Source organism: Patiria miniata, unplaced genomic scaffold, assembly GCF_015706575.1.
Source record: "Patiria miniata isolate m_02_andy unplaced genomic scaffold, ASM1570657v1 HiC_scaffold_7, whole genome shotgun sequence".
NCBI classification, from domain to species: Eukaryota; Metazoa; Echinodermata; class Asteroidea; order Valvatida; family Asterinidae; genus Patiria; species Patiria miniata.
The window spans coordinates 41,325,987-41,352,029 of record NW_024037074.1 but is presented as its reverse complement, the minus strand read 5'-3'; the positions used below and the strand labels follow the sequence as shown (position 1 = coordinate 41,352,029).

The 26,043-nt window shown below is 40.6% G+C and overlaps 1 protein-coding gene across 1 annotated transcript in view; it reads left to right on the top strand.

Annotated features, from left to right (window-relative positions):
- The window catches only part of LOC119745403 (thyroid adenoma-associated protein homolog), a 42,587-nt gene that overhangs the window by 4,932 nt on the left and 11,612 nt on the right, over positions 1-26,043 (top strand). Inside the window, 25 exon segments of the mRNA XM_038221725.1 lie at positions 15-63; positions 1,120-1,298; positions 2,664-2,761; positions 2,936-3,156; positions 4,970-5,150; positions 5,333-5,405; positions 6,492-6,688; positions 7,823-7,990; positions 8,588-8,866; positions 9,500-9,655; positions 10,229-10,345; positions 10,836-10,962; positions 12,777-12,928; positions 13,812-14,113; positions 15,123-15,259; positions 15,734-15,945; positions 17,389-17,498; positions 17,996-18,122; positions 18,465-18,581; positions 20,021-20,143; positions 20,945-21,036; positions 21,670-21,759; positions 23,013-23,141; positions 24,260-24,428; positions 25,594-25,703. Coding sequence (XP_038077653.1) covers positions 15-63; positions 1,120-1,298; positions 2,664-2,761; positions 2,936-3,156; positions 4,970-5,150; positions 5,333-5,405; positions 6,492-6,688; positions 7,823-7,990; positions 8,588-8,866; positions 9,500-9,655; positions 10,229-10,345; positions 10,836-10,962; positions 12,777-12,928; positions 13,812-14,113; positions 15,123-15,259; positions 15,734-15,945; positions 17,389-17,498; positions 17,996-18,122; positions 18,465-18,581; positions 20,021-20,143; positions 20,945-21,036; positions 21,670-21,759; positions 23,013-23,141; positions 24,260-24,428; positions 25,594-25,703 — 3,715 coding nt within the window.

Below are 26,043 nucleotides of genomic sequence, written 5' to 3'. Positions count from 1 at the left end.
TTTCATCACTGCAGTTGTCACATTTCTGAGTGAGGTCCTGCATATCTTCATGGGATCTACAAGGTAAGGTGTATGCTCAAAATCAGGCATTCTGCATGTTAGGTTGGAAACTGCGGTTTTTTAAAAGTACGTAGGAACATTGGTAATTACTCAAGAAAGTACCTCCCAATTCAACAAGAAAAAAACTTTCTCAAAGTGAAGACAGGTCTTGTCCCAAATACCATGTGAGATTTTTCCGCCAGAAATGGTTTCAGTCAAAAAAAAATCCATTGAAGGTGATTTTTAAAAAGTGTGTCCGCAGACACACTTTTTTTTAGTGTGATTCAAAAACGGAATCCAGTAACGAGACCCAAACAATAGCTCTAAGACATAATGATGCCACGCTTTGTTTACCTGATCTACCAAGCTTCCATAGGGAAGTGAACATGTAAACAAAGCGTGACGTCATTAAATTTCTTAGGTCTATTGTGCATATGTTTTATCTGTTCTCTCAAAATATATTGTAGCCACTGTCCACTGAGCTAAAACTCCAACAGGTTAGTTATGCACCCTTCTTTGAATTTTGCACAATTTTATCGCTTCAAACAAAGAAGTACACTAAAGCAAATGATCCTATGTACCTTTAATCGCAATTATTTCAGGGCATGGCTTATAGAGGTATATACATGAGTGCTGTGTTACACCTGAATAAAAAGGAGTTACATATATTTAGAGCCCTGATCTTAGTTTGTGTAAAACAGGATTATTATTTCTAATGACGACGCCTGTTGGATGTAAATCTATCTAAATACGTGTCACCTTTGTATAACCCATTAGTCCATACGCTGCTCAAACTACTCTGCCTGTAACTCTTGATACCGCCTCAGTGCACTATGATATCATAGATTTATGAAAGAGTTCATACAGTGTAGTTCAATGCTAAACTTTGACAGAACTACATATTATTGCTTTGTTAACCAAATGTCCATCAAACTTTGTGCTAGAATTCTTTCTGAACCCTCCATAATCCTCCATCTCACGGCTCCCAATCCTACAAAATCCTCTAAAAAAATGGAAAAAAAACTTCTGATGTATTTTGAAGTGTCTGGAAAGGTAAGAGGTTTGCATATTTTTTTTCAGGTGTTTTATGGACACAGTCGGTCAAAACGAAGCCATGTACAACTGTATGGCAGCCATCAAGGCTATCATTGCAGTGGTTCAGAGATGTTACTCGCTGGAGAGTCATGCTTGTGATGTGAGGATTGTACAGAGAACAATGGAAACAATGGTGCAGACAATGTGGGACATTTTATCGGACGGTAAGTCATTTCAAAGGAATACATGAATGTGTTCATGTGGATGGACCTGTTATTCAGGATGTAGCCTCAATCCCGCAATATCTTCCAATTGGCCTCATGGAAAAATAGCATATAGCCTCAATTCTGCAAATTCCTCCATTATTTCTTGAATATGGTCCGTGGAGGGGTGACCACTGCCTGAATCCTGCAAAATCCTGTGGCAGTGACTGTCAATATGTTGAGGCTTGGCCAGTGACATCCTGGAGCAGTACGGAGGATTTCAAGCATAATCCAGGCCTATATTTATGCATGGCTGAGCAAAAACAACACAAGGTCAGGCCCAAGACCTTGACAAAGTGCATCCTACGAAATCAGTAACGCACTTTTGCCATGTAACCTCAATTCTCCAAATTCCTCCACTTTGGCAAAGAGAATTTTGAAGGATTCAGGGTGGTTAGGGTTAAAGGAATTTGACAATTGGAACAGTTGGAGGTACAACTCATTTATCACATATTGATACATTGTATGGAGTGCTGTGGCCTTGTGGTCTGGAGCATTGAATTCGTGGTCTGCAGGTTAATTCTGCAGGTTGTGGGTTCGAGTCCAGCCTGGGTTATGGTGCGTGTGCCCTTGGGCAAGGTACTTTGTCACTCATTGGTTCTCTCCATCCAGGAGTAAATGGGTACCTGTGAGGGCAGAGATGGTTATTGTGGTTGATTTTAGCTGCTTTGCGTCAAAATGGCAGCATCAAGCTGCATACTCTTGAGGCAGCTGAGATTGACTTGGAATGTTTCATTGGCCCAATGAGCAGGATAATAATGATGTAGTGCCTTGAGCACCAATGCTGGTGGATATGTGCACTTTATAAATACACATTACATTACATTACATTACATTACATTACATTACGACATTTGTTAATTGTAACAAAGAAATGTTCCATCAATTCGGAATTTTTTATTGCTGTGAGAGAGTCACAAATGTGTTAAAGGTAGAGTATATCATTTGCAGCTATCTAAAAAGTAACTGACAAAATTAATGTTGAAAAACTTACTTGGTTTGAAGATAGTAATGGCAATAAACTCCCTGTGCAATTATTCTTTCTGGCATGGTGTCATTTTGAAGAAAACAACAAAAAAAGGTTAATTCCAAAGTTGCGTCTAAAGACGCATTTTTGGAAATTTCAGTTAGTAGTTCGCTTTGAACCGGCCTTTAGGCTTTAGAGAAAGTCACTGTGACATCAACTGTCAAGGATAGTCAACTTTCCATAATAAAAATTTTCCAATTTTTTTTCTTGAGCTTTCATTCAGTGATACTCAATGTTAACAGAAGGTGGCTGGAAAAAACAAATCTTATAATGCAGGAAGTTTTTTGTTGTTTTTGCAGCCTCATATCTTGCTGATTGTCGGAGCGCTGCTGGCATGGCATTGGTGCTCCTCCAGCGTTCACTGGTTACCAGTGACGAGAACCAGCTCTGTCGTGTGGTAAGTGAACAGATTAATTGTACAACAGCCCGGTGGTTGATTGGTAAGACGTCTGCACTAGTAAGCAAGGGGTTGTAGGTTCGAGTCCCACCCAAGTAAGCTTGTACATTTTTTCTCAGGATCCCTAGGACGACACCGAGTGTTTATAATCACCTTGTTATATCTCCCTTTCAGATATATTCATCTCTTTTTGGTCATCTGTCTGCATCTACCTGCTTGTGTGCACCGTCGCGGTTTGACACCACAATTCTCCCAGCTCAGTCCTACCTGTTTGTCTGCCACGGAGTCCTGGCCATGCTAGACCCCAGGGATCTCATGGCCAAGGGCCTTCCTCTTGAAGGACAGTGCCTGCTGCTCAACGTGCTCTTTCCTGAGATACTGGGGCTGACGGAAAGGTAGTCCTAACTGTACCTCAAAGGGTGAATTTGATTAGCTCACCTGGGTCGACTTGGGTTAGCCCATTGCTGTTTGATAAGGTCTGATGTCATACTTGGGTCAACCTCCACAGACCCTGCTCACGGGATCTGTTGTGGAATTACGTTGCACGCATGCGTTGTTCGTTCCAAGAAGCTGACAGTTATGGTGGCTGTAGAAATTGGGAAAGATCAAGTGGACCCACAAATCAACATGATTATTTATTAACCCTAACTCCCCAGGCCTTTTTGCTAGGATTTAGCCTCAATCCTGCAAAATCCTCCAATTGGCCTCATGGAAAAATAGCACATAGCCTCAATTCTGCAAATTTCTCCATTATTTTTTGAATGTGGTCCGTGGAGGGGTGACCACTACCTGAATCCTGCGGCAGTGACTGTCTATATGTTGAGGCTTGGCCAGCGACGACATCCTGGAGCAGTACGGAGGATTTCAAGCATAATCCAGGCCTATATTTATGCATGGCTGAGCAAAAGCAACACAAAGTCCGGCCCAAGACCTTGACAAAGTGCATCCTACAAAATCAGTAACGCACTTTTGCCATGTAACCTCAATTCTCCAAATTTCTCCACTTTGGAAAGAGGATTTTTAAGGATTCAGGACGGTTAGGGTTTATCTCATTGCAACTTTAGAGACTATTATTCCAGTCCAACATTGTCACTTTTAAAGTAGAAAGAGTGGTTCTGAAAAGCACCAGTTGGTTGAGGACGGACAGAGCACACTGTCCGAAACCTCGAGTTCTACACTCAACCAACCGGTTCTTTTCAGAACCACACTTCTTCCAAGAAGAGATTACTTTCCACATGGTGTTACCCGCAATCTTTCTACTTTATTTCATCCGCCGTGCAAAGCTTAAAGTCATATATGTTGTCACTTTTTGCGATTGACGTGAAGTAGTAGATCTCAAAGTAAGAAAAGGGCGTTTTGTCAATGGCTACTGCCACGGCTACGGACCTCGCGTGAGGATCATGATGGTCCGCAATTTCAGGGTTCAATAAGCACGGCTCTTGTGGCTAACCCGACTGCTTTTACCTTAGTCAACCCAGGTGAGCTAATCTAATGCACCAATATGTCACTCAGATATAGACTCCGTGCACAAGTACCCCCTCAACGGTTACAAAGGGAGAGTTGGGGGAGACCACAGGGAGGGACATTCAAAGGCATTGTCACTGGCGTGGTGGTCAAGTGATAAGACATGTGCACTAGGAAGCAGGAAGTCGTGGGTTCGAGTCCCACCCAAGTAAGCTTGCGAATTTTCCTCACAAGCCCTCGGATAGAACTGGACAAGCATTACATTCACTGTGTGGACTTCCGAACAAAAGATGTCCACATAAACCAGTTTTCAGATACGTTGTGTGGACTTGCACACGTCCACACAAGGTTTCGCCCTCTCTGGAAAACAGGTTTAGAGGCATTTTTGGGTTAGGATAATTTGTCACAAAATGAAGAGAAACATTTAAGAGAATCATAGAAAAAAGGTTGGTTGAAAGAGTTTTCACAGTTTGAGTAAAATGAGTTTTTCTCACAGGTTTTTCTTAACTACACGAAAACGAAGGAATGTCCACACTAGGTATGTAACGTAAACATGTCTGAGTTTACAGTGTTAATAAGAACAATACGTCTGTGAAGGGTAAAACCAAATATTGAAATGCATATATTCAAGGTAAAAACCGCCACCTTACCAAAAACAAGCAATGGGCTTTTTACTCACAAAACATGTGGACCCAACTAGGACTCAACTTCAACATTAAAATGGACCAAGTTTGCTCTTGACAGACTGACAGAGCCTGGTTCGGCCCTGATAGCTGCCAGAACGCTCACACTCTGGACCACTACAGCTGTGGTTGCCATGACGTCAGGTTGCCATGACTACAGCGAGGCCAACTTTGTGGGGTCGGCCGAGATGTCCCAGAAACTGATTCATTATGTGTGGACCAACTGGGACCATCCAATAGACGTAAGGAAAATTAGCTTGTTTTGGGCATTCATTGTTGAGATTACTTCAAAAATTATTTGCGTTTTGAAAAAGGAAGATTAGTATGAATCATTTAGCGTTTAAAAAAAAATTGTGTGCAGTAAAACTGATGTTAAATGCACAAATGTGAGCAATCATTCAAGCGTACAATTTTATTTTTCCAGGGTATCCGATACCAGACTAAAAGTATTTTTGAGAATGTTCTGCAGCTTCATGTGATCACTAAACAGAAAGCAGGTAAATTTGTGCACAAGCTTTATGTTGATTTAAACAGAATCCAACCGTTCGATTCGGCGAACAAAATTAAAAGCCATGTTTTGGTGGAACCACGATTGTGGTCAGGCATACGCACACACTCCGGGCTCCTTCAACCAATAGGGTTAACAAAATCGTCTTTAAGAAAATATGGTTCTTTAAGCAAAATACATGTAGCTGCTAATTTTGTTCGCAGAATTGATCGGTTGGATTCTGATTGGATTCAGTAGGTTGTTGGCTCTACTGTGTTTGGAGGCCTTTGGATTTTGTTAAGTGCCAAGAAAAACCTTAGCGGCAATTCCATGGTAACTCACATTACATTTAGAAGGGGTTTTCCGTCAACTTTGTACTGTTATTCTATAAAGTCCAAGTGGATTTTTTTTCTAAGAATATTCCTTGAAGTTAAGCAACTAAAGGGAAAAAAGGTCAAAAAAAATCTTTTGGTTTGGCAATAAGTTTTTTATCGGTAACTCACGTTCAAGAAAAGGACATGGCAAAAATGTCAACATCCTGCATTTGAAAGTTCCTCATACTGTGCACTGATGGCAAATCCCTTTAATGCCCTTACATCATTATGGTGTCAGCCATATGGTACCATTTCAATTATTAAAATATAATCAATCATAAACTCTCTAGAGGGGTATATTTTGATAACTCACGTTACGGTAACACATGTTATAGTTTGTCTACCCATCTTTGGTACAAGTTTAAACATTTAAGAAACTGACAATAAAAACAAAATCTGTTCACATAAAATATGAACCTTTCTCTCTGCCTCAAAAACAAAACTCGCAATTTTCTTGCATTTTGCATGTAAAAACAAGATTCCAAAATGACTACGTAAAATCCCAATTTTTAGCCAAAAAACAGTTTTCTTGACAAAAAATACACTTAACAATATTCAATCTAACTGCCTCATCACTCAAATGAAAGGTTTTGTTGTCCCCTTTAATTTGACACCACATTTGAGGTTGTGATGCTTGCAGTTTTTAAGATTTCATAAATTCGCCATTTTTCTCCATCACACTTATAATCCCCTTATTTATATATTATTCATCCTTTCCTCAGATTACAAGCCATATGAGGATCCCTTCTTACTCGACCTTCTAGACTCGCTGGTCGCTGTGAACTGGCATGTGAGGGGCAAGTACATGCCACTCGGTTGCCTAGTAACACACGTCGGAGCCGAGCAGATTCTCGCATCCTATCCCACAATGCCCCTGGAACTTCTCCGCGTCTTTGGGGACCAAACGCTGGCACCCTATGTGAGTAGAAATGTCTAGATCCATGTGGAATGGAACATGTAAAACCTGATGAGCACAAATTCTAAAAAAAAGAATGATTTGGTTGATGCGAACTTCCTCAATGGTTACAAAGGGAGAGTTGGTGGCGACCACTGGGAGGGACATTGGAATGCATTGTTTATGACGCCTGATGCTCAGTCAAAGATGTGTGCGCGTTCAGAAGAGAATAAGGCCTGCGTACTTTGTGCGCCATATGCGCCTGATGCAGTCTGCGCGCGCGGTGTGTCCTTCATTCTTGGGCCTTTCAAAAGTGGCCTCAAAGCACCATCCATGGAGTCCATTGTAGGAGTAGCTTTGCCTTTCTTATACAGGGTGAGTAAAAAAAAACGAAACCCAAATGTCGGGACCATTGTTTTAGTGAAGTTCTGCATGTAGCACTTTCATAATCTAGGATATGAAAGCCCAATTCATAAGCTTTCTTTTAGCACAAGAATCATTCAAATCACTCATGTACTTTTCAAGTTTTTTGATAAACACAACCGCCGTTTTAAAGTTCTTTCCACGAATCACAAAAAAGGTGTGTGTTCTTTCAGCGAAGCGAAAACAATTCACACACATCCTTATGTGATTTGTTTTTATCGGAATTGTTTGTGATCCATGGACAGAACCTTAAAACGGTGGTTGTGTTTAAAATTCCGTAACTGAAGGTACACGAGTGATTTGAATGATTCTTGTACTAAAAGAAAGCTTATAAATTGGGCTTTCATATCCTAGATTTTGAAAGTGCTACATGCAGCACTTCACTAAAACAATGGTCCCAACATTTGGGTTTCGTTTTTTTTTACTCACCCTGTAGAATGTGTCTGCTCACCCATCTAGCAATTTTTGTAATATTTAGGCATTTTAGAAAGGTGTAGTAGAGCATGAGTTTAAAGCTTGGTGGTGTGCAAGAGCTTTCATATCCAGGTTGCATTATTACTCAGTAGTAGTGAACTTTCGGTTTACTTACTTCATGTGCAAATTGATTAAAGAATGTTGCTTTCATTTTATTCAGAGCCAGTTGAAGAGGTTGTTTACTTTTGCAGAGTGGGCCCACTGTCAGCCAGTCTGAATTATATTCCTTTTTGAATCATTTTGAACTGTCATTGCTTGCAGGCCTGTGATCTTCTGGAGAGATTATTCACCGATCACAAGTCTTCCCTGACGCAGGACGGCCAGGAAACCGATGGCGTAGGCCGATGGCAGGAGACTTGGATTGTGCCCTTTCTGGAGTTCCTCTGCAGTCCAGCCACATCCAAGGATCAGAAAACCTACCTGATAGAGGTCAGTATCCAAAAACATGTGGACAACTATTGAATTTTCATTACAAGTAGAGTTGTATACAAATCCATCACTTCCCAGATCTAGTACCGTTTCCCAATTTTGGGTACAGAGGGGGTAAAATCACGGGCGTCGCCAGACCAATTTGAATGTGGGATGTGAGAACACATTTTCCTTACCATATCACTCATAAACATTATTATTTGTATATTAACCAACATCAAATAATCCACCAATAAAAAAAGACTAAATAATGGAGAATGTATGGAGGAATAATTTATGGTAAACTAGTGATAATTTGCGGTAACACCATGTGCAAATTTCTTTTGAAAAAATGTGTGGTTTTGAAAAGAACTGGTTGGTTGTGAAACGGAAGACTCATTTTAGGCCATGATTTTACTCAGTCGGTAACGCAGTCGGTCAGTCAGTGACTCAGTCAGTTGGAGGGCAATACGCTGGCCTTTTGAGTCTAGCAAAAAAATACAAAAGGAGTTATAAAAAATTTGACTTAGATAGCAGTAACTTAAATATTATCAACAGATTCAAAAAGATTCTACTATGAAGTCATTATTTTTAAATTTCTCTTCTTTTTTCTTACAGTATTGTGTTCCCAGGCTGCTGAAATGCAGCCCAGAAAGTCTAGGATTCATCGTCACTCACCTACACAGAGCCAATGGCAGCTCATCTCCGTCCATGGCCAAATCTGGACTACTGGGGGCGCTAGTCACGTGCCTCAAGACCGCCCGGTCCATGGGCCTCATCAGAGAGCCGGACGGGAAAGGTGAAGCCGATCGCGATGGCCAATCAGAGGCCAGCCTGTGGAAGGGTCTGGTACCCTATGGCAAACTGAAGGAAGCTTTGTGTCACAAGGAGAGTCAGGTACCCAACTAGTCACCTTCTCAGTAAGGCTGTTGTCTGGAGCTACTGTCAAGGTTTTTGACAATTGCTAATACATGGGATGGGATCATGATGACAATAGACAAAGCCCAAGCTCTGGACACCATTTTAGGTTGATATAATATATTTAACCCTAACATACCTGAATCCATCAAAATCCATACCCAATTTGGAGGATTTCGGCAGAATCAGGATACCTCCATATTGAAAAAGTTGGGGGATTTTGATGGATTCAGGACAGTAAGCCTAGCGGTTCTGCAGGATTCTGATGGATTCAGGATACCTCCATATTGAGCAGTTGGGGGACTTTGATGGATTCAGGATCTCAGCAGATTCACTCCCGGCTAACTGGTGGATTCAGATGGACTCACTGCCAACCAACATTTTATTGCATGGTCAAATTGATGGATTTTGGCGGATTCAGGATACTTTCTAGTAAAAATACCCAAGGGGTTAGGGTCAATATAAATATTTACATAATTGAAAAAAACTAAAAATTTGGTCTCTTTATATGCTGACTGCAACACCCTAGCCACCCCCCCCCTTTTAGAAAGCCCTTGACCCACCTCTGGTATAAACACTGATAATATTACCAGCTGATGGCTTTCTTGGCAGGTCAGAATCGACGGCCTAGGTCTTCTCTGCGACTGCAACAAAACCACGGAGGCTGTCTCATCCAAGGAACTGGCTCTACTACAGTTCTTCCTGATGTTGAACATTTGTAGTACCTCACCATCATTCAGACAGACAATGGGTGCTCATCTTAAAAAGGTAAAGGCTTTAAGGGGGAAACAATGGAGCTTGATTGGGAGCATGGCCTAGTAGTAATAGGTTTTCAACTCTTGATCAGAGCGTCAGGGGTTCGAATCCAGCTGCTGGCCATTTGTTGTGTCCTTGGGCAAGCCACTTCACTCCCACTTGCCTCTTTCTACCTAGGAGTTTAAATTTTGTAGCGCTGCTAATAGGATCCCAGTCTATTTCATTGAGACCGTAAGCAGTAAGTGCAGCAAAAACACACTTAACCCCGGAGGAAAAAGCTGCTGAACAATTGAAATCTCCATGCATGCGCAACCGCTAGCACGTCCACGCCATGAAATAGTGCTTAATGGTTTTCTGCTTTATAGTAAGCAAACTTAGCCTATTTGAGATATGGCGAACACAATAGGAGGGCATTTTTTGGGTTGGGTAAATACAAAAGACTTGACCCAACTTAAACAGCGCCCTCTATTGTGTCTGCCATATGTCAAATGGGCTGGTGAAATTGGGCCCTGACTATAAGATGTTTTAGGGGACAAGGCACATGACAAGCACAATCATGAAAGTCTGTGTTTTTCTTATTGTTAGCTCTTCATTAGAATTCGAGAAAATGGCCGAGTGTGTCTGAAACAGTTGACCAAGCAACGAAAGCAGGACAACTTGGATAGCAGTTCCTCTGCTGAAGTCCAGATCAAGATATACAAGGTAGGATTCACGAGTCTGACCTTTTTTGCACATGCAACTTTATTCCATCTGGCTTGTCGTCATTTAGAAGAAATCAAGAAATGTAGGTGATTTCCAACGATCGCTCAATTGATTGATTTTTGGAAATAAACAGTGCTATTGACAAAATTATGTTTCACGATCAAAAGGTTGTACATGGTTTTTCACTGTTTTCTTAAATAGTGTAATATCCACCGAGCTGAAACTTGAACAGGTTAGGTTCTGAACATTCTTCTTTGGATTTTAAGTGGTGTTTTTATTGGAAATGAACAAAAGGCATGAATAGCAAATATCCGATGTGCTATTAATATTGGGTTTTGCCCTTAACTGATGTATGTCATAAGCATACAGTGCTGTCGAAGAGCTTGTGAGAAGAAACTTCATAATTGTTTCCCCCGACACTTAAAACACATTGGGGTTGTTTAATTTTTAAGCTGATCATACTTTCTGCATATCTTTGCTTTGTTTACAGGATTTCATGTCTTGGTTGATAGGCTTTCTGTTTGAAGCGCTTAAACCGGGCAGCTCTTATCCAAAGAGGGCAGTAGCGCTACACACTCTCAAGACAGTAGCTCAGATTTATGACTGCAAATCCAAAGGTAGGTTGAGAATTGTTGCCTTGTCACTAACCCTAACTCTCTAGTGATTCTTTTTTTTTTCCCTTCTCAAATGGTTCCAGCAGGATCAAAAGAGAGCCCTCTCTGCGAGAATGCATATTCATAGATGTCCAACGCTTTTGAGAATTAGCAACATAATGAAAAATAAAGGTGTATAAATCAAGGTGTATACACGTAAAGGTTTCGCGGTATTCGGAACGGATGACGGATAAACATGCAGCGAGAGACCAGAAATATCTGTCTGCGACCTGCTCGCAGCGAGCAAGGCCGGAAATATCAGGGTGTGTTACCCGCAGATGACGGCCTGAACCTGTGTGGCATTGAGGTTTCGTGAAAAAAAAAATCCCGTGCCTGGGTCCGGTCAATGTCAAAATATTCCCGGCGCGAACGGGTTAAATGACAAAAGCGAGGAAGGAACTTTTCGTACAACACTTAAAGCTTATGCTGGGTTTGTATTGGCGAAAACAAGGCATAAGACATGGGTGTTACGGACCAATCAGAAGATGGGAAACCCAATCCGTTTGGGAACATAAAATTTGCAAACCTCTAGGGTAGTTGGGCTAGATACCCTGCTGAAAGCACCAACATAACAGTTGGCAAAGTAAGAAGCTTGCTCAGTCTAATAAAATCTGACGGGTCAGCTATACCAAGGCCATACAGCCTCATTGCCTGGGGCTGTCGGCCACCACGAGATGCAACAGTGACTAGCTCCTATTGGTAGTTTATGTTGTTGACTGCCTAATGCAACAAGCTGCCACTGAACTTAACACTTGAAACTCTTGGTTGCGTCTGGCAGGTTTACACTTACACTTATACTTACGGTTTTATGGGTAATTTGTTTAAGCACGAGCCTTTGTGACCCCATATCCTATTTTTTTTCTCTTCTAAAGTGAGTCAATCTCTTTCTTAAATGCTGGCACAGTTCTGCCTCAGATTTGTAAAAGTGTGAACGGTATGCCTTGCCTATGGTTGCAGGCCAGTAAATAGGCCAGGGGTGTGAAATCTCACCTTTAAAGCTGATTTCACCTTTTTTTTGTTTTGGATTTCAGCTTTTTTCCCTCACTTGCTGTATACTAAAGTATAGGAGATTTCCAAAGTTCAGCTTTTGATCCACCTTTTTCAGCTGTTTTCAGCTATTTTTATCAGTGGTCACTTACACCCCTGTAAAAAGGCCTGAATTGCCTACTCCAAATCTCGATTTGCATCCCCTCAATTTCTATGCTATTAGAGCATTTTGTGGGTCTTGAACTTGAGGGTTCGTAAAATGAAGGGTGGAAGCCGTGCACAGGACTGCAAGCTCGTATTTCTGTGAAATTCGGATGAAATTCGGTCCTACAATTGCTCTATTTTGCAATGGAGCACAGACATCATTATTCAAAACGGCGATGGGCTACATGACTTCTTTTATGGGTGATCATCTTTAGATGGAATTTTCTCCCAAAAGCCATTGGTTAACTCCAACAAAATTTGAACAGAAATTGAAATATGATGATTTAATTTGATGTGTGTCTCAAACACCTTGGAGAGTTGTGAGTATTTTTCCTGAATTTTGGAAGGAGATGTCTTAATGACTAGGGTGGTATGCAGCCTACCTGGTTTCGTTGGAAAATAGTTCTGCCCACAGTAGGCCTGTGTCGATTTCAACATTGTATAGGTGAGATGATAGTGTAAAAAGGCCTATAGAGGGCTCACTTTCTTGAAAAATATTCTCCTTTCTAAGGATTTGCATCCTACATAGGATATTTCATCTGGTTTTTTTTTAAATTGAAACCATTTATGTTACTGTGCTTTTACAGGTAGTAAGTCTGCATTTTTTGACTTGAAAGAAGTCTGGACTCCAGACCACATCCAGCTACTATTGCACAGGCTGACCGACCCCTATGAGAGTAACAAGGTCATGGCTTTTGACCTCTTGAGTGACCTTTCACAAGAGACATTAGAATTAATAGTAAGTTTGTCCTTTTTCTGGCCTTGCCTTTCTAAATAGTTTAATGTCTCTCTGTGCTTGAAGGGATAAATATTAACTCACTGCCTTTTGAAGATGGTGTTTGTAGTTGTTTTTTGCATGTTGGGTGTCTTTGTGGCAATAATACATTTGGAGAAATAGTTTTAAAGGGTTCCTGAGATGACTTTGTCTTTGGAACACATTTTGTGCAACATTCTGCTCCTCTTAAATGTATGAAAACTATTTGACATCCCTTTTTGGCTAATTTTATTGAAAAGTGCACTTCTTTAAACTTTAAAAATTGTCCATGCTTTTCCCGACAACTGAGGGCGCTGTCGCTGTGATGTCATTTCAGAAAGACATTGTTCAGTTTTTCTATTAAAGTTGTCAACCCAAAAATTTGCTCAATTTAAAACATTTGTTAGAAAAGTTTGCTCATTGGCTTACTGTCATGCAATGACACAACAAATAACACAAAGAAAAAAATTCACGTCAGCAAAATATCCTAAATTCTGGCAACTTTTGGTGCTGAAATATCTGTAACATTGAGGTTTCTGCCTGAAATGACATCACACTTACTCATGAATATGGAAATTTTTGCATCAGCATAAAAACCAAAAGAGCACCAAATATTCTTGAAAATGGCTATAAACGAAAATTGAAAAAAAGATAAAATTTATAGGACACAAAGGTCCATTTTCAAGGATTGCATTAAAATATTACAAAGCATGGCCCTTCGAGTGTTTTTGAGTCTTTGTTTTATTTGCTTAGTTTTGCAGGCCAAGAACTTGTGAATTTTCAGTGCATAATGAGCACTACTTTCTTAGTTAGTAGATGGTAACTGGTTACTGGAAGGCCCTGAAATTTTTTTTTTTTCCCTTCATAGGACCAGAAGTATCGCCAACAGCTGTACACAGATGCTATGCAGCTTGCATCTAGTAACAAACCCCACAACTGCGAGACGGCTTCGTATGTGCTTCGTTTCTCGGCCCACGGGCCAGCCCAATCTCCGAGAGGGACTGGTATCGACCTGTCCCAGAGCATCATGGGAATTCTCACCGATCTGTGCAGGAATTTGACGGAGGAGGTGGGCGTGGCTAAGGGCAGTTTATTGGAGGCGGCTGTTCAGGGTCCCATGTATGGAACGCTGCACTGTATCAGGGAGTTGCTAGCCGATGTTGACCTTAGGTACATGTTCATCTTATTCTCAGTTCAATCATTGTCTTGTTTTTTCTTTCCTTGCTGTAGATCAAGGGCGATTTTGGTAAAGGTTTTAAAAACTAATGGAAAATGTGTAAAGGGTCTAATTTAAAGGTAGAAAATGGACCATTTCTCAAATGTGCATTTTTTCGTTTGAAGCAACAAAAGTGCTCAAAATCTACAGACGGGTACCTTACAACTAACCCGATGAAGTTTTAGCTCTGTGAATGCTGTATATTTCGAGAAAACACAATATTCTGGATCTTGATTTCAGTTCAAAAGTTGCCATATGTCATATTTTGAATTGCGCCCTCTCGTGACACAATCCCAAAATCAGCATTCGGGACATGATTTCTCATTCAGCCTTTATAGCTAAGTGATATCACACACTGAACCGACGAATAATAGCAGCCGCACGCGTGTGTGCGTCGTGTCAACACTTGCACCCAATCATGGATTCGCCCAATTACAAACTAACTACAATCGGAAATTTCCAAAAATGTGTCACTTGACACATCTTTCAAAATGACAGCATGGCAGCAGGAATAATTTCACAGGAAGTTTAGTGTCATTACTATCTTTAAACCAAGTAAGTTTTGAACAATAATTGGTCAGTTACTTTCTGGATAGCTGCCAATGGTCCACTGTACACATCGTGTAGCTGCAATCGGCTTAAAATGAGAACGTGTTCCAGATGCTGTTTTCGGGCACAATTCAAAATATGACTCTGCAACTTTTGAATTGAAATCGAGATCCTAGAAATTTGTTGTCTCGGAATATACAGCAATCACAGAGCTAAAATTAACCAGGTTAGTTGTTAAGCACTCGTCTTTAGATTTTGAGCTTCAAACGAAACAAATGCACAAATGACAAATGGTCTAATCTACCTTTAATTACAAAATAATGCTCCATTGACAAGCAATGACAGCACTTGTGACTCTCTGATGGAGGCCTCTAATGACCGCAGTTACTCGTGACTCTTAATGTCTTTCTACAGGACCGTATCCCATTCTGAAGGCTGGCTGTCTATGATACCCAAGCTGATCAAGCTGTGCCTGCAAGTTGCTGAGGCAGCCTCCGTAGTCGTGTGTAACTCCTCCCCAGAAGGATACATACCAGAGGAATCTAATGCTGGTAAGCTTTACTCTGTCCGGTAGCATCCAGATGCGAGCATGATTCGCTGTCCAAATATTTTTGAAAATTATAATTTCAAGCCAGTATATTAGCTTGCCAAAAGCAAAGAGTTAATCCGAGAAGAACTACGATTTCATTCTCTATCTTAAAGGAAAGATGAGTTGCCCCTTTGAAGAGGCAAGAGTAGTGTAAGGTAGAGTCAGTGTAAGTATTCAGACACCACAATTCACTACAGCTGAGGCGTTTTGGGATGACACACAGGTCTAGTCCAAAACCATCTCTAGTATTAAATTTGAAGGATGAAATGAGCAGCTTTATTTCTTATCGAATGAGTTGATCTGCAATAGGTAAATCAAAAAAAGAATTGATGATCTGACGTTTCAATCCCAGCAGGATTATTCTCAAAATATCCTGCCAGAAGCAACTAAGTTTTCAAAGGTTTCTTATAACCAGAACACAACCTTTTGCTTTTAGCGCTTGAAAATCCAGACCCAGGATCTGAAGACGAGAGCTCATCAATTCCCCCAGAAGTTGCTGCCAGCAAGGCCCATAAGGTCACTCCTCAGATGGTACTGGTGTGTTGCTGGCGTAGCATGAAGGAAGTCTCCCTGCTGATGGGTCACCTCGCCCTGTCAGCACCGCTGAGTTTGGATGACTCCTCCCCTGGTCTCATCTCGCAACACCAGGTAGAAACCAGGCGATAAATTCTTGATGGGTGGGGTGGCTGGTGAGCTTCTCTTTTAAGACCTGGGGCCAATTTCACGGCGCTGCTAAGCACACAAATTTGCTAAGCACAAAAAAGTCTGGCTTATAAAAGCAGGTTACCAGCCAAAACTCCACGTGATGTGTATTGCTCGTGATTAGTATTCAGCTGTTGTTTGCTTAGCATGAAAATCACATGGAGTTTTGGCTGATAACCTGCTTTTATAAGCCAGACTTTTTTTGTGCTAAGCTAATTTTTGTGCTTGGCAACGCCGTGATATTGGGCCCTGGACCCAATTGTAAGGCTCTGCTAACCACAGAATTCCCTGCTTATGATCTCATTCTGTGCTAACAGCATTAGCAATAAATATTTGTGCTAACCCTAAGCGCAGAATACTTAGTCACTGGATGTGTACATAGGCATAAGCCAAAATTCCTCGCTTTGCTGTGAAATATGCTAACTGTAAGCACAGACTTTTTCTGCTACATGAACCATTGACGTGAAAATGGGCCCTTATATTGTTGAAAACTTCATGAACATTTGAACAAGTTTTGTGAAAAGTTTCAAGAAAGTTATTTTTCTTTTGTCAGGGAGAGGAAAGCAATACAGAATTTGTTTTATTCCCTGAGTCTAGTGAAGAAAAAAATAAGATCTAGAAAAACAGGTTCATATTTAAAGGGAGTCTATCTTTTTTCCCTTTTATTGTACACCAACCTGATGAAAATACATTACATTTGTAATTGTTCCTGAGAAGTGGTGGGATTCAATAGATATTTTATCATTCGGTTTGAATTCCACTTTTTAGTTTGGATTTTGGAAACTAGATATTCAAAACCAATCTTAAACAAAATTAAGCCTTCTGTTTTTTGTGTGACACAAGCAAAAGAAAACAATTGGAACAGCCCCCAAATTTGCTCCATGGTCTCTGATTGTGACTGCATTCACTCGCTAGTGGTCTTCTTGGTTAATAGCCTGCCCATTCGACTGATCAGAGAGTTCCCACCCATTTTTTTCAACATCAAGTTTGATTATAAAGGCCCAGTGGTTATTGAATCATGCAAATTACACCCACTTATCGTGGAGGGCATTGCATATGGCACCTCACTCGTCACATTTTGTTAGCATTGCTGAGCTTAATGGGAGATTCCAGTGAAAATGGATAACTGTTGTTCGGTTTGAAAAAAATTAGGTTAACTGGATTCGTAAATCTCCAATTTCTCCCTCCATTATTCTTTAGTTTCACTGTCAAAGAATCGTTCATCCCTTTTCTTACTTGTCATGTTTTACTGATGAAATTTGTAAATTCATGTCACCTAAGTATTTGATTAATTTGCCATTTTCAACTCCATATGTTATTAAAAAAATAACTATCACTGGAATGAAATGAGAACAGATTGTGTATTTTTCTTGTTATGCCTGTCATCAGCTGGAAGAGATCGGCCATTTCTTCCTGCGGTTGTTGAGGGAATCCAAGCACAGAGGAGCCTTTGAACTGGCCTATGAAGGATTCATCATGCTGACAACACGGCTTTGGAAGTAAGCATTCTCTTGACCAAATGAGCACAGTCAGGGGCGTCGCCAGACAAATTTGAATGGTGGAGGGGGGCCTGACAATAAAGTTGCTGACAGACTATCTGTACTGGAGGGTAACTGGGAAATTGTTTTCTTTTGGGGGGGGGGGAGGGGTGGGGATGGACACCATCTGATTGTTGGGGGTGAGGTATAAAACAGACAATCTTGGACACTATTGGACAAGTGTGTAATCAAATGCCATTCCAAGTGGTCTCTTCCAAGTCCCCTTTCCTTACCATTGAGAGTGTACTTTTGCACAGAGAGGATACCATCAGTTTTACATTGAATTTACATAATGTTTACAATATTGGAATTAATATCGGGAGGCAACACACTGAGTATACAGTGTATATACGTTGATGAAGGGCAAAACCTAAGTTGATTTATATCACCCCAACGCAAAAATTCCATCTTATGAATATTGGAATTGTTTTCCCTTTTCTTTATTCCTTCTCCTACAGGAGTGAGTTGGCCTCGTTACACCAGCTTCCCAAGCAATGGTTACAGGACCTTCTATCTGACATCACTGCTAGCCAGTCAATGCTGTGTGCTACACGACGCAGTGCTGGTATACCTTTTGCCATACAGGTACATGTCAAATGATATCCTGCCTTTGTTTAAAGTATGGCAAGCCAAGTTTACAATGTATATAAACAGCTTTTTTGTTCTTTGGGTTTTACCCTTTACTGCATAAACCATTCCAAGCATGCTACCACGGTACATTCATGTACACCCCCTTTAATGGCGAAAACATTGTGCAGGCTATTGTACAAAGTAAATGCCCCCGTTACGAATTATCTGGACAATAGCTAGCACAATGCTTTCGCCATTGATGGGGGCCCCGTGAGTGTACTGTGATAGGGTACTCTGATTGGTCTATAAGTTAATTTTTGTTTGCTGTTGTTTTTTTGTATTGGATCTTTCTTCTAGGCCCTAGTTGGCTCGGAGCCCAGCACTCAAGGGAAGGCTTGCTTCAAGCATGCTATGGAGACTCTGCTCAATCTTGCCCTACCTGACTCTGTAGAAACCGATGCCATCACTTCACAGGTAATGGGCAATGTCTTGAGTTCAAGAAAGGTCCGACTCCATCGTTTAGGCTTACATGATTTAGAACCTGATGAATTCTAATTTGTGAGGTGTTCTGGCAAAATGAGACGGAACTCGGCACAGGCCATAGTGGAGAAATTTGAAGAAGAAAAAAAACCGACAAAATATAACGAGTTGGAGTTATTTTTTCTTTTGATTTTCAGATTTATTGATGTTTGTTATCTTTGATATGTCTGATACATATTTTAAAGAAATAGTATAATAATCATGGAATAAAAGTGTTTATAAGGAAAAACAATTGGCATCTTTCATTTTCACGAATACAGAACTCGAAAGTTTATAGGCCTTTTTCTCAGTATTTTACTTTTTTTACATACATGTCAAAAAGTAAAATACTGATAAATGTTGATAAATACGAACTTGAAAAGAGCCATCACTTGTCAACGGAATATCTGATTGAAGTGCGACAAACAGTGCTAAAAGGAGAATTTATATATTATAATACTCAAAACACTGTCTCATTTTGCAAGAACTGCTCACAAATATCAATGTAGAACCAAAGAAAGATTCTGTGGCAGGAACCATTATGAGGTGGTAACCATGCTTACTTGCGCCACTTTTCATGGTGAAATCTCTTTTTTCTCCCACCTGCCTTGATTGGCAACCATAGCCTTTCACTCTGTGACAATTGACACAACAAAAACCACAATTGAAGAGTGGCATGATTCTCTAAACAGACCCTTTCATAAATTGGTCACTGCTCAGTCAACCGTGCATGTAATGACATGACCAGGGTGTCATTTCACATGTGCCCTATACTTCTGTTCCCATTAGCAAAATATTTGGGTTTCGTTTTTTTTTTATTACCCTGTATAATAGAGCTCCATAGCCCCTCCCGTTCTGGAGATATGACGTATTTGCATATTAATTACTTCCTTGGAGTTCGAATTACACAACTGAGAAAACAGGCCAAAAACGAAATAATGGACCTGTCCGTTTCAGGGCCATATACTGTGCACACAGTGCAAGTGACAGGCCGTGTATGTTAAACTCATTATATACTACGACACTGGTCCCCCTAGAGTAGAGACCTCGTGGCTATGTTTTATGCCCTTAATTGTAAACAGTGACCCTATGGAAACGGCTTAATTCTGCTACATGCACTTGATAATTCAACAAGTGAACAATACATATTCATACAGAGTGTTTCTGCTCTTTGATTTCAGAACATGATTGATCAATCTAAAAGTTCCTCGTGTTGGATGTACTGACAATATGGCGTGGAATTGTTTAGCCTTGGCGGAGGTTGCGCTCTCCGAGTGCTTTCTAGTTGTTTCTTGAATCAGCAAAAACACAATTTTTGCAGATGGTGTCCACTACCTTTAATTATGGTCACTGGATAGGTCTTTATGTTGCTTGTCTTTATTCCCCACTCGCAGATTCATGCCTTGAACATTCTACGAGTCCTCTTCAAGGATGCCCGTCTCGGTGAGGATGTGATACCGTACATAGCTGATGGAGTCAAGGCAGCCATTCTTGGCTTCGCTGCTCAACTCTGGGCTGTAAGTTTCTCTCTGATCTTTTCAAGTGTAGGTTGACTTGACTTGCAGCAGTTCAGTAAGATGTAAATTCACACTTTGTGAGATATTAAATAGATGTCTCTCCAGTTCTCCTAAGGTAGTATTGTCTGTCTTCTGTGAGGTGACCAAGAGACCAAAGACAAGTTCTTTTAGAACTTAAAGCAGGACTGATCTTATCAGACCTAAAACTACTTAGCGAAAGTTGATAATAAGCAGGACAAGTTCTTAATATCTACTAAATATCTACTGAGCGACAGTAGTTATTACCACATGGTGTTACCGCAAACCGAAACGATTCTGTGAGGTGGTCGTTCACCTGAGTGAGACATGGTGATGCAGTGCCCAGTTTGATATGGGATTCTCTGCAAGCTACTTATTGTTTATTGGTTATTTTTTATTTAACTTAGGGAAACCTTTCAGTTTCGGATCCGAGTAAAAGTAAACCACGCACATACTATCACAAACAGTTAAACAAACACAACTTTACATCAATACATTGAAATTAATTTTTTTTGAAACATTCATGTCTTAAAACACACACCCAGAATCATTAACTAAATTAAACATGAATAACCATTTTTAAAAATTTGAAAATTGCACAAATTGACAGTATGAACAGCACCATAATGAAATCAGTAAAAATCAAATGAAACAGAATATAAAAAATACAAGAGTATAAAAATAAACACAAACTCTAAGGAATGAGTCTTTTGTGAAGTAGCTTAAAAAGAAGCCAAGATGTCTGCAGACAGCTGTCAATTTTTTTTTAACATGTAACTCCAGGTGAGGAATTCATCCACTCTCTTGTTCAGTGCTCTGGTGACAAGGATCTTTGGCGTTCAGCGGGCTAAACAGGACCATGACCGCAGGAACTGGTGAGTTATTATTATTATTAATCATTTCTGGTAATTAAACCAAGGATTCCTCAAAAGCGCCCTAGGCACTGTAGCTCGCAAGCCTGAAGAAACCAGTGGAGAGAAGACAATGAGAAGAAGTTACAGTTTTAGAGGTGGGAGGAAAAGCCCAGAAGAATATTCTGGGGAAAACCCACGGAATCAGGCAGGGGCTGAAAACCCAATCCACATATTGGCCCAGGTGGGATTCGAACCCGGGTCACAGCGGTGGAAGGCGAGGAAAGTACCGCTACACCAACCTGACTCCCCATGTATGGAATGAAACTGAATGGTGGGTGGCTCTTTATGGGTGCTTTCGAGAACCCTAGTGCAAGGAAGCACTGCATGCACTGGTTCGGGTGCATGTGGCGCAAAGTACGCATGACTAGTTTTATGCGTAATCAATCTGTATTTGGCCATGGAAACATTACTGCAGCACATCTTGTGCATGCTGCGTATCGAATGCTGTGTACTCCACGCACAGTTTTCAGGAAACTTGGTTAACGCAGAATTTTACAAGAATGGTGAATGGTTTTGGTTGGAATCAGTTACTTTCTAAATATTTGCCCTGACAGATTATTTTTAGAAAATTCTATCATGTTTTTTTTTTGGCAGCATGACTGGGAAGGAGTTCTTTGCCCGGTTCCCTTCCCTCCACCCATTCTTATTACAGCAGTTACAGGAGGCAACCAGTGTGAACACAAGGTCGGCGGCATTGGATGCTCTTTAAATTTTGAAATCTGTTGGTTTTAATGAGAATCATACAAATTGTGAGATTCACCTTGACATTATTTGTGACTGACTTATTATTTGACCGGTGATGGCCTGAACTACACATATAACGCTGAGGTTATTTGTAGCATTATCGGGTTGGGTACAGACTTTGCAGAATAGCCTTATTTACTGTCTGGATTGGACTTGAAACTTTGCACATATAAAGACAATGGAAGAGAGGTTTCTCCCAATGATGACATAATGGGGAATTCATCGTGTGATTTTGTTTGCAACTTTTTAATATATCTCCAAAGTTCGGTAGATAATGTATGTACTGGCAGCCATTGTGCTCGCAAAGCAAATCTGTTTGAGTCGAAAACTAAAACTGTTTTTCAGGGGGTTGCAAACATCTCTCCCCCCCTAAAAAAAAAGTCATGTTGAAAATTTATTATGCGAAAACTTTGTTGAAGAGCACAAGGAATTCAACTTTAAGGCATAATTACTTTGACAATTGAAAAGGCGGAAAAGCCCTGTTTTCGGTTGATGAACTGACATAGCTCTAGTTGAACTTAATCCCTGTGGAACTTGTACCCATGTTTGGTTTAGCTGCCAACAAGCACACATATTTGCTGGCTACAGAATATATTCGCTTCGCAAAAATTAATTATCAGCCAAAACCTTGGGTGATTGATATGCTCACATATGGTTGCTTTGAGTATGTCAAGTTTCACTTAAAGGTACAGTCCATCATTTGTAATTTGTGCATTTTGTTCGTTTGAAGCATCGAACGTGCTCAAAATCTAAAGAAGGATGCTGAACAACTAACTTGATAAAGTTTCAGCTCAGCTTCAGCTGTATATTCCGAGAAAAACAGCATTCCAGGATCTCCATTTCAAATCAAAAGTCTTTAGATGCAAGTCTTTGGAAAGGCCTTCTTTCGTTGATTTCTTCAAAATGACAGCTTGCCAGAGATAATAATTTCACAGGGAGTTTAGTCCCCTCGCTATCTTTCAACCAAGTATGTTTTTCAACAATAATTACGCTTTTTATTTTTTCGATAGCTGCAAATGATGGACTGTAGCTTTAAACTAAAAACATGAGTATTTTGAAATCAAGTTCATGATGTGAATCACTTGAAGTAAAAAATTTAATGAATTTTCATCCTGATGAAATCAAGCGAAGTTGAATCATGTAGAATATTTTAATTTTTTCAGTAAATCTCTGTGCCTATTTCTGTACTCTAGGTCTGGAACTGCCCGTCTGCACCCAAGTCTGTTCCCAGTCTTACTGCTCCTCTCTAGGCTGTACCCATCGCCTATGGATGGCTCTCACACCAGACTCAGTATGGACCATTTTGTACCCCACGTTCTCAGGTAACATTGACCTCAAGCTCATGGAGTGTGTGGTCCTGGGACTTGTCTTGTGCTGCTGAAATATTTTGGCCTTGAAGGCATTTTTGTGTCCTCTAAACAAATGTTTTGGGGGACACTTACCAGTCCTCAATTCTGTATGACCATATCCCCATATCCCCATATGTATGTTAAAGTTTAGGTTCAGTGTTTGAAAAAAAAAAAGTATAACTTCTACATGCTTACATGGATTTAGGGCTGCTGATGTGTTGATTTGACGATGTAATGTCAAAGGTCATCCAGGGGTCAATTGAGGTCATAACTCATGATGGAAAAAATGTAAAAATGCTATTGTTTCATAGAAACAAATACATTCCAGGAGCCAATCATTTCTTCAACTGAAAATGATCAGCTTCTACATGAATATGAACACAAAACATGTAGGGATCGACCCCCCATGAAAGGCAACATGTGTGATCCATGGATCACATTGTCTATTAAAATGAACATGACAGACACTTTCCCACTCTAGGTCTGTTGGTACCCCCAACAGACTAGCTCCACTAGTCTATCCAACCTGGTTCCTCCAATCAGAGTGTTTGAGTGAGAAACCCGACTTTCCGCCTGTTCTCATCCATAAACTGTTGCAATACCTAGATGTAGAACAAAAGGATATTTCAATAGCTTTTTTGCCACGTGCTGCATCTCTGTGGAATTACTTGCCTGGTGCTTGTTTCCCTCCAACCTATGATCTGTCCTGTTTCAAGAGCAATGCCAACTCCTACCTTCAGTTTTCCTGAGTACATGTCTGTCTATATCTCTTGTAGCTCTGTACTTTGAGTGGCTTTTAGCCCTGTTACGGCTGAATATGCATAACAAACAAACAAAGCATTTGGGGAAAATGTTGCAACCCGACACCACTTTTTTCTTGTATCATCTCAATAAAGGTCAGTCATTGCAAAAGTGATAAGACATGAATCTGGGACTGAGAAACATTTCCAATTTTGTGAGGAAAATTTTCTTGACTCTCCATAGACTTTGTACGGAAGTGGCGTCAGGTTGCAACAGTTTTCAGCATTTGTTTCACATAATAGATATATAAACTCATCTTCATTTTCCTCTTTTGACTTCTCATTTCTTAGCTGTGCAAGAAGTGCTGTCTACAAGACCCGAGCCATTGCGGCCAGGGCCCTTGTACCGCTAGTCCCTGCCCATCACCAGCTGGATATGCTGAAATATCTCCTGGGTCTACTGCCCAAGACTTTAGACCAACCAACTCATCACAACCACATCCATGGAGTGCTTCTACAGGTTAGTCAAGCACTCTTTGGATCACTTAGATCTCTCTAAACGCCGATTCATACCGGTTCATACCGGTTCATACCGGTATGGTGATAAGAAGTCAGGTTGGCGTAGTGGTACTTTCCTCGCCTTCCACCGCTGTGACCCGGGTTCGAATCCTGCCTGGGCCAATATGTGGATTGGGTTTTCAGTCCCTACCTGATTCCGTGGGTTTTCCCCGGAATATTCTTCTGGGGTTTTCCTCCCACCTCTAAAACTAATTTCTTCTCATTGTCTTCTCTCCACAGGTTTTTTTTTCAGGCTTGCGAGCTACAGTGCCTAGGGCGCTTTTGAGGAATCCTTGGTTTCATTACCAGAAATGATTAATAATAATAATAATAATAACAATAATACCTGTGCGAAAGCGAACATGAATTTGGGAAGTCACAGCAAGTGCTGCTAATTCCCAAAACTTTAATACATCTCAACTCCGGCAGAATTTGCAGCAAAAGTTTCATGACATCAAATTCGCTTCGCAATCACAGGCAGCTCCACAGTGTCGGATGTACATTACGAACAATTCAACAGTGTGCTAAAGTGGATTTTACTCTGATAAAATGTATCAGTTAGTTACTACATTGATTTTAAAAGAAATTATTCCATCAACTGTTTGCTGCTATAGAAATGAGCTTGAAACACCATGGTGTCGGACGTACTCAGACAAATAGAATTTTTTGTGTGCTTATTAACCCTAACAGAACTCAACCCATCAAACCCCAAAGGCATGTTTTGTTGGAATCTGTCAGGATGGGTACAGTACCCCTAAACTGACAGTCTTTTACATTGGGTTGGCACACCTCCAAAATCAAAGTAAGAAATGTGTGAGTGCAGTTTCCCATATGGTGTTGGAATTTGCCAGGATGGGTATGGTTCCTAGTAAATCATGCTAGGGAGTTAGGATTAAAGAATTTTCAGTTAAAAGTAACAGCTGAAGTGTTAAACATTGTTGATGATAAGCTATATTTCAATAAAATGTAGATGTTTCATCTTGAGTTTAGATATTTTAAAGTTTAATCATTGAGGTTTATATAGTTCCATGGAATTGCCCATACATGAAGTATGCACTGGCCTTAATGATGTCAATTCTGTGCCTTTGCTTATAAGACTCCAACTCTTCTCTTTTTGTTTTTTTAAGATTCGTGAGGTTCTTGAATGCTCAATTCAAGTGTCAAGCAGTCAGGAGACTTGCTCGTCTCTGCTAGATGTCATGTCATCAAGTGCTGATTATGTCTGGCTAGCCTCCGAGTAAGTACAAAGGTCAATGGGCTCCGTGCACGAACAAGAGAGGGCGCTTTTGACCACTTGCGAGAGCCCCCCGAGGGACACACTGTGTGCGCGTACTGGTTCACGCGCGTATTGCGCGAAGTTCGCACAACTAATGTCATTCTAAATGCGCACAAAGCCAAAGCATCTTCGCATGAGCATCAGGCGTCGTTGGTAATACGTTCAAATGTTTCTCCCAGTGGTCTCCCCCAACTCTCCCTTTCTTACCGTTGAGGGGGTACTTGTGCACGTAGCCCATAGAGAATCCAGACTCAGCGTGGATGTGAACCGTATACCACTGGTGTAGCATTCCAAGGCTCGG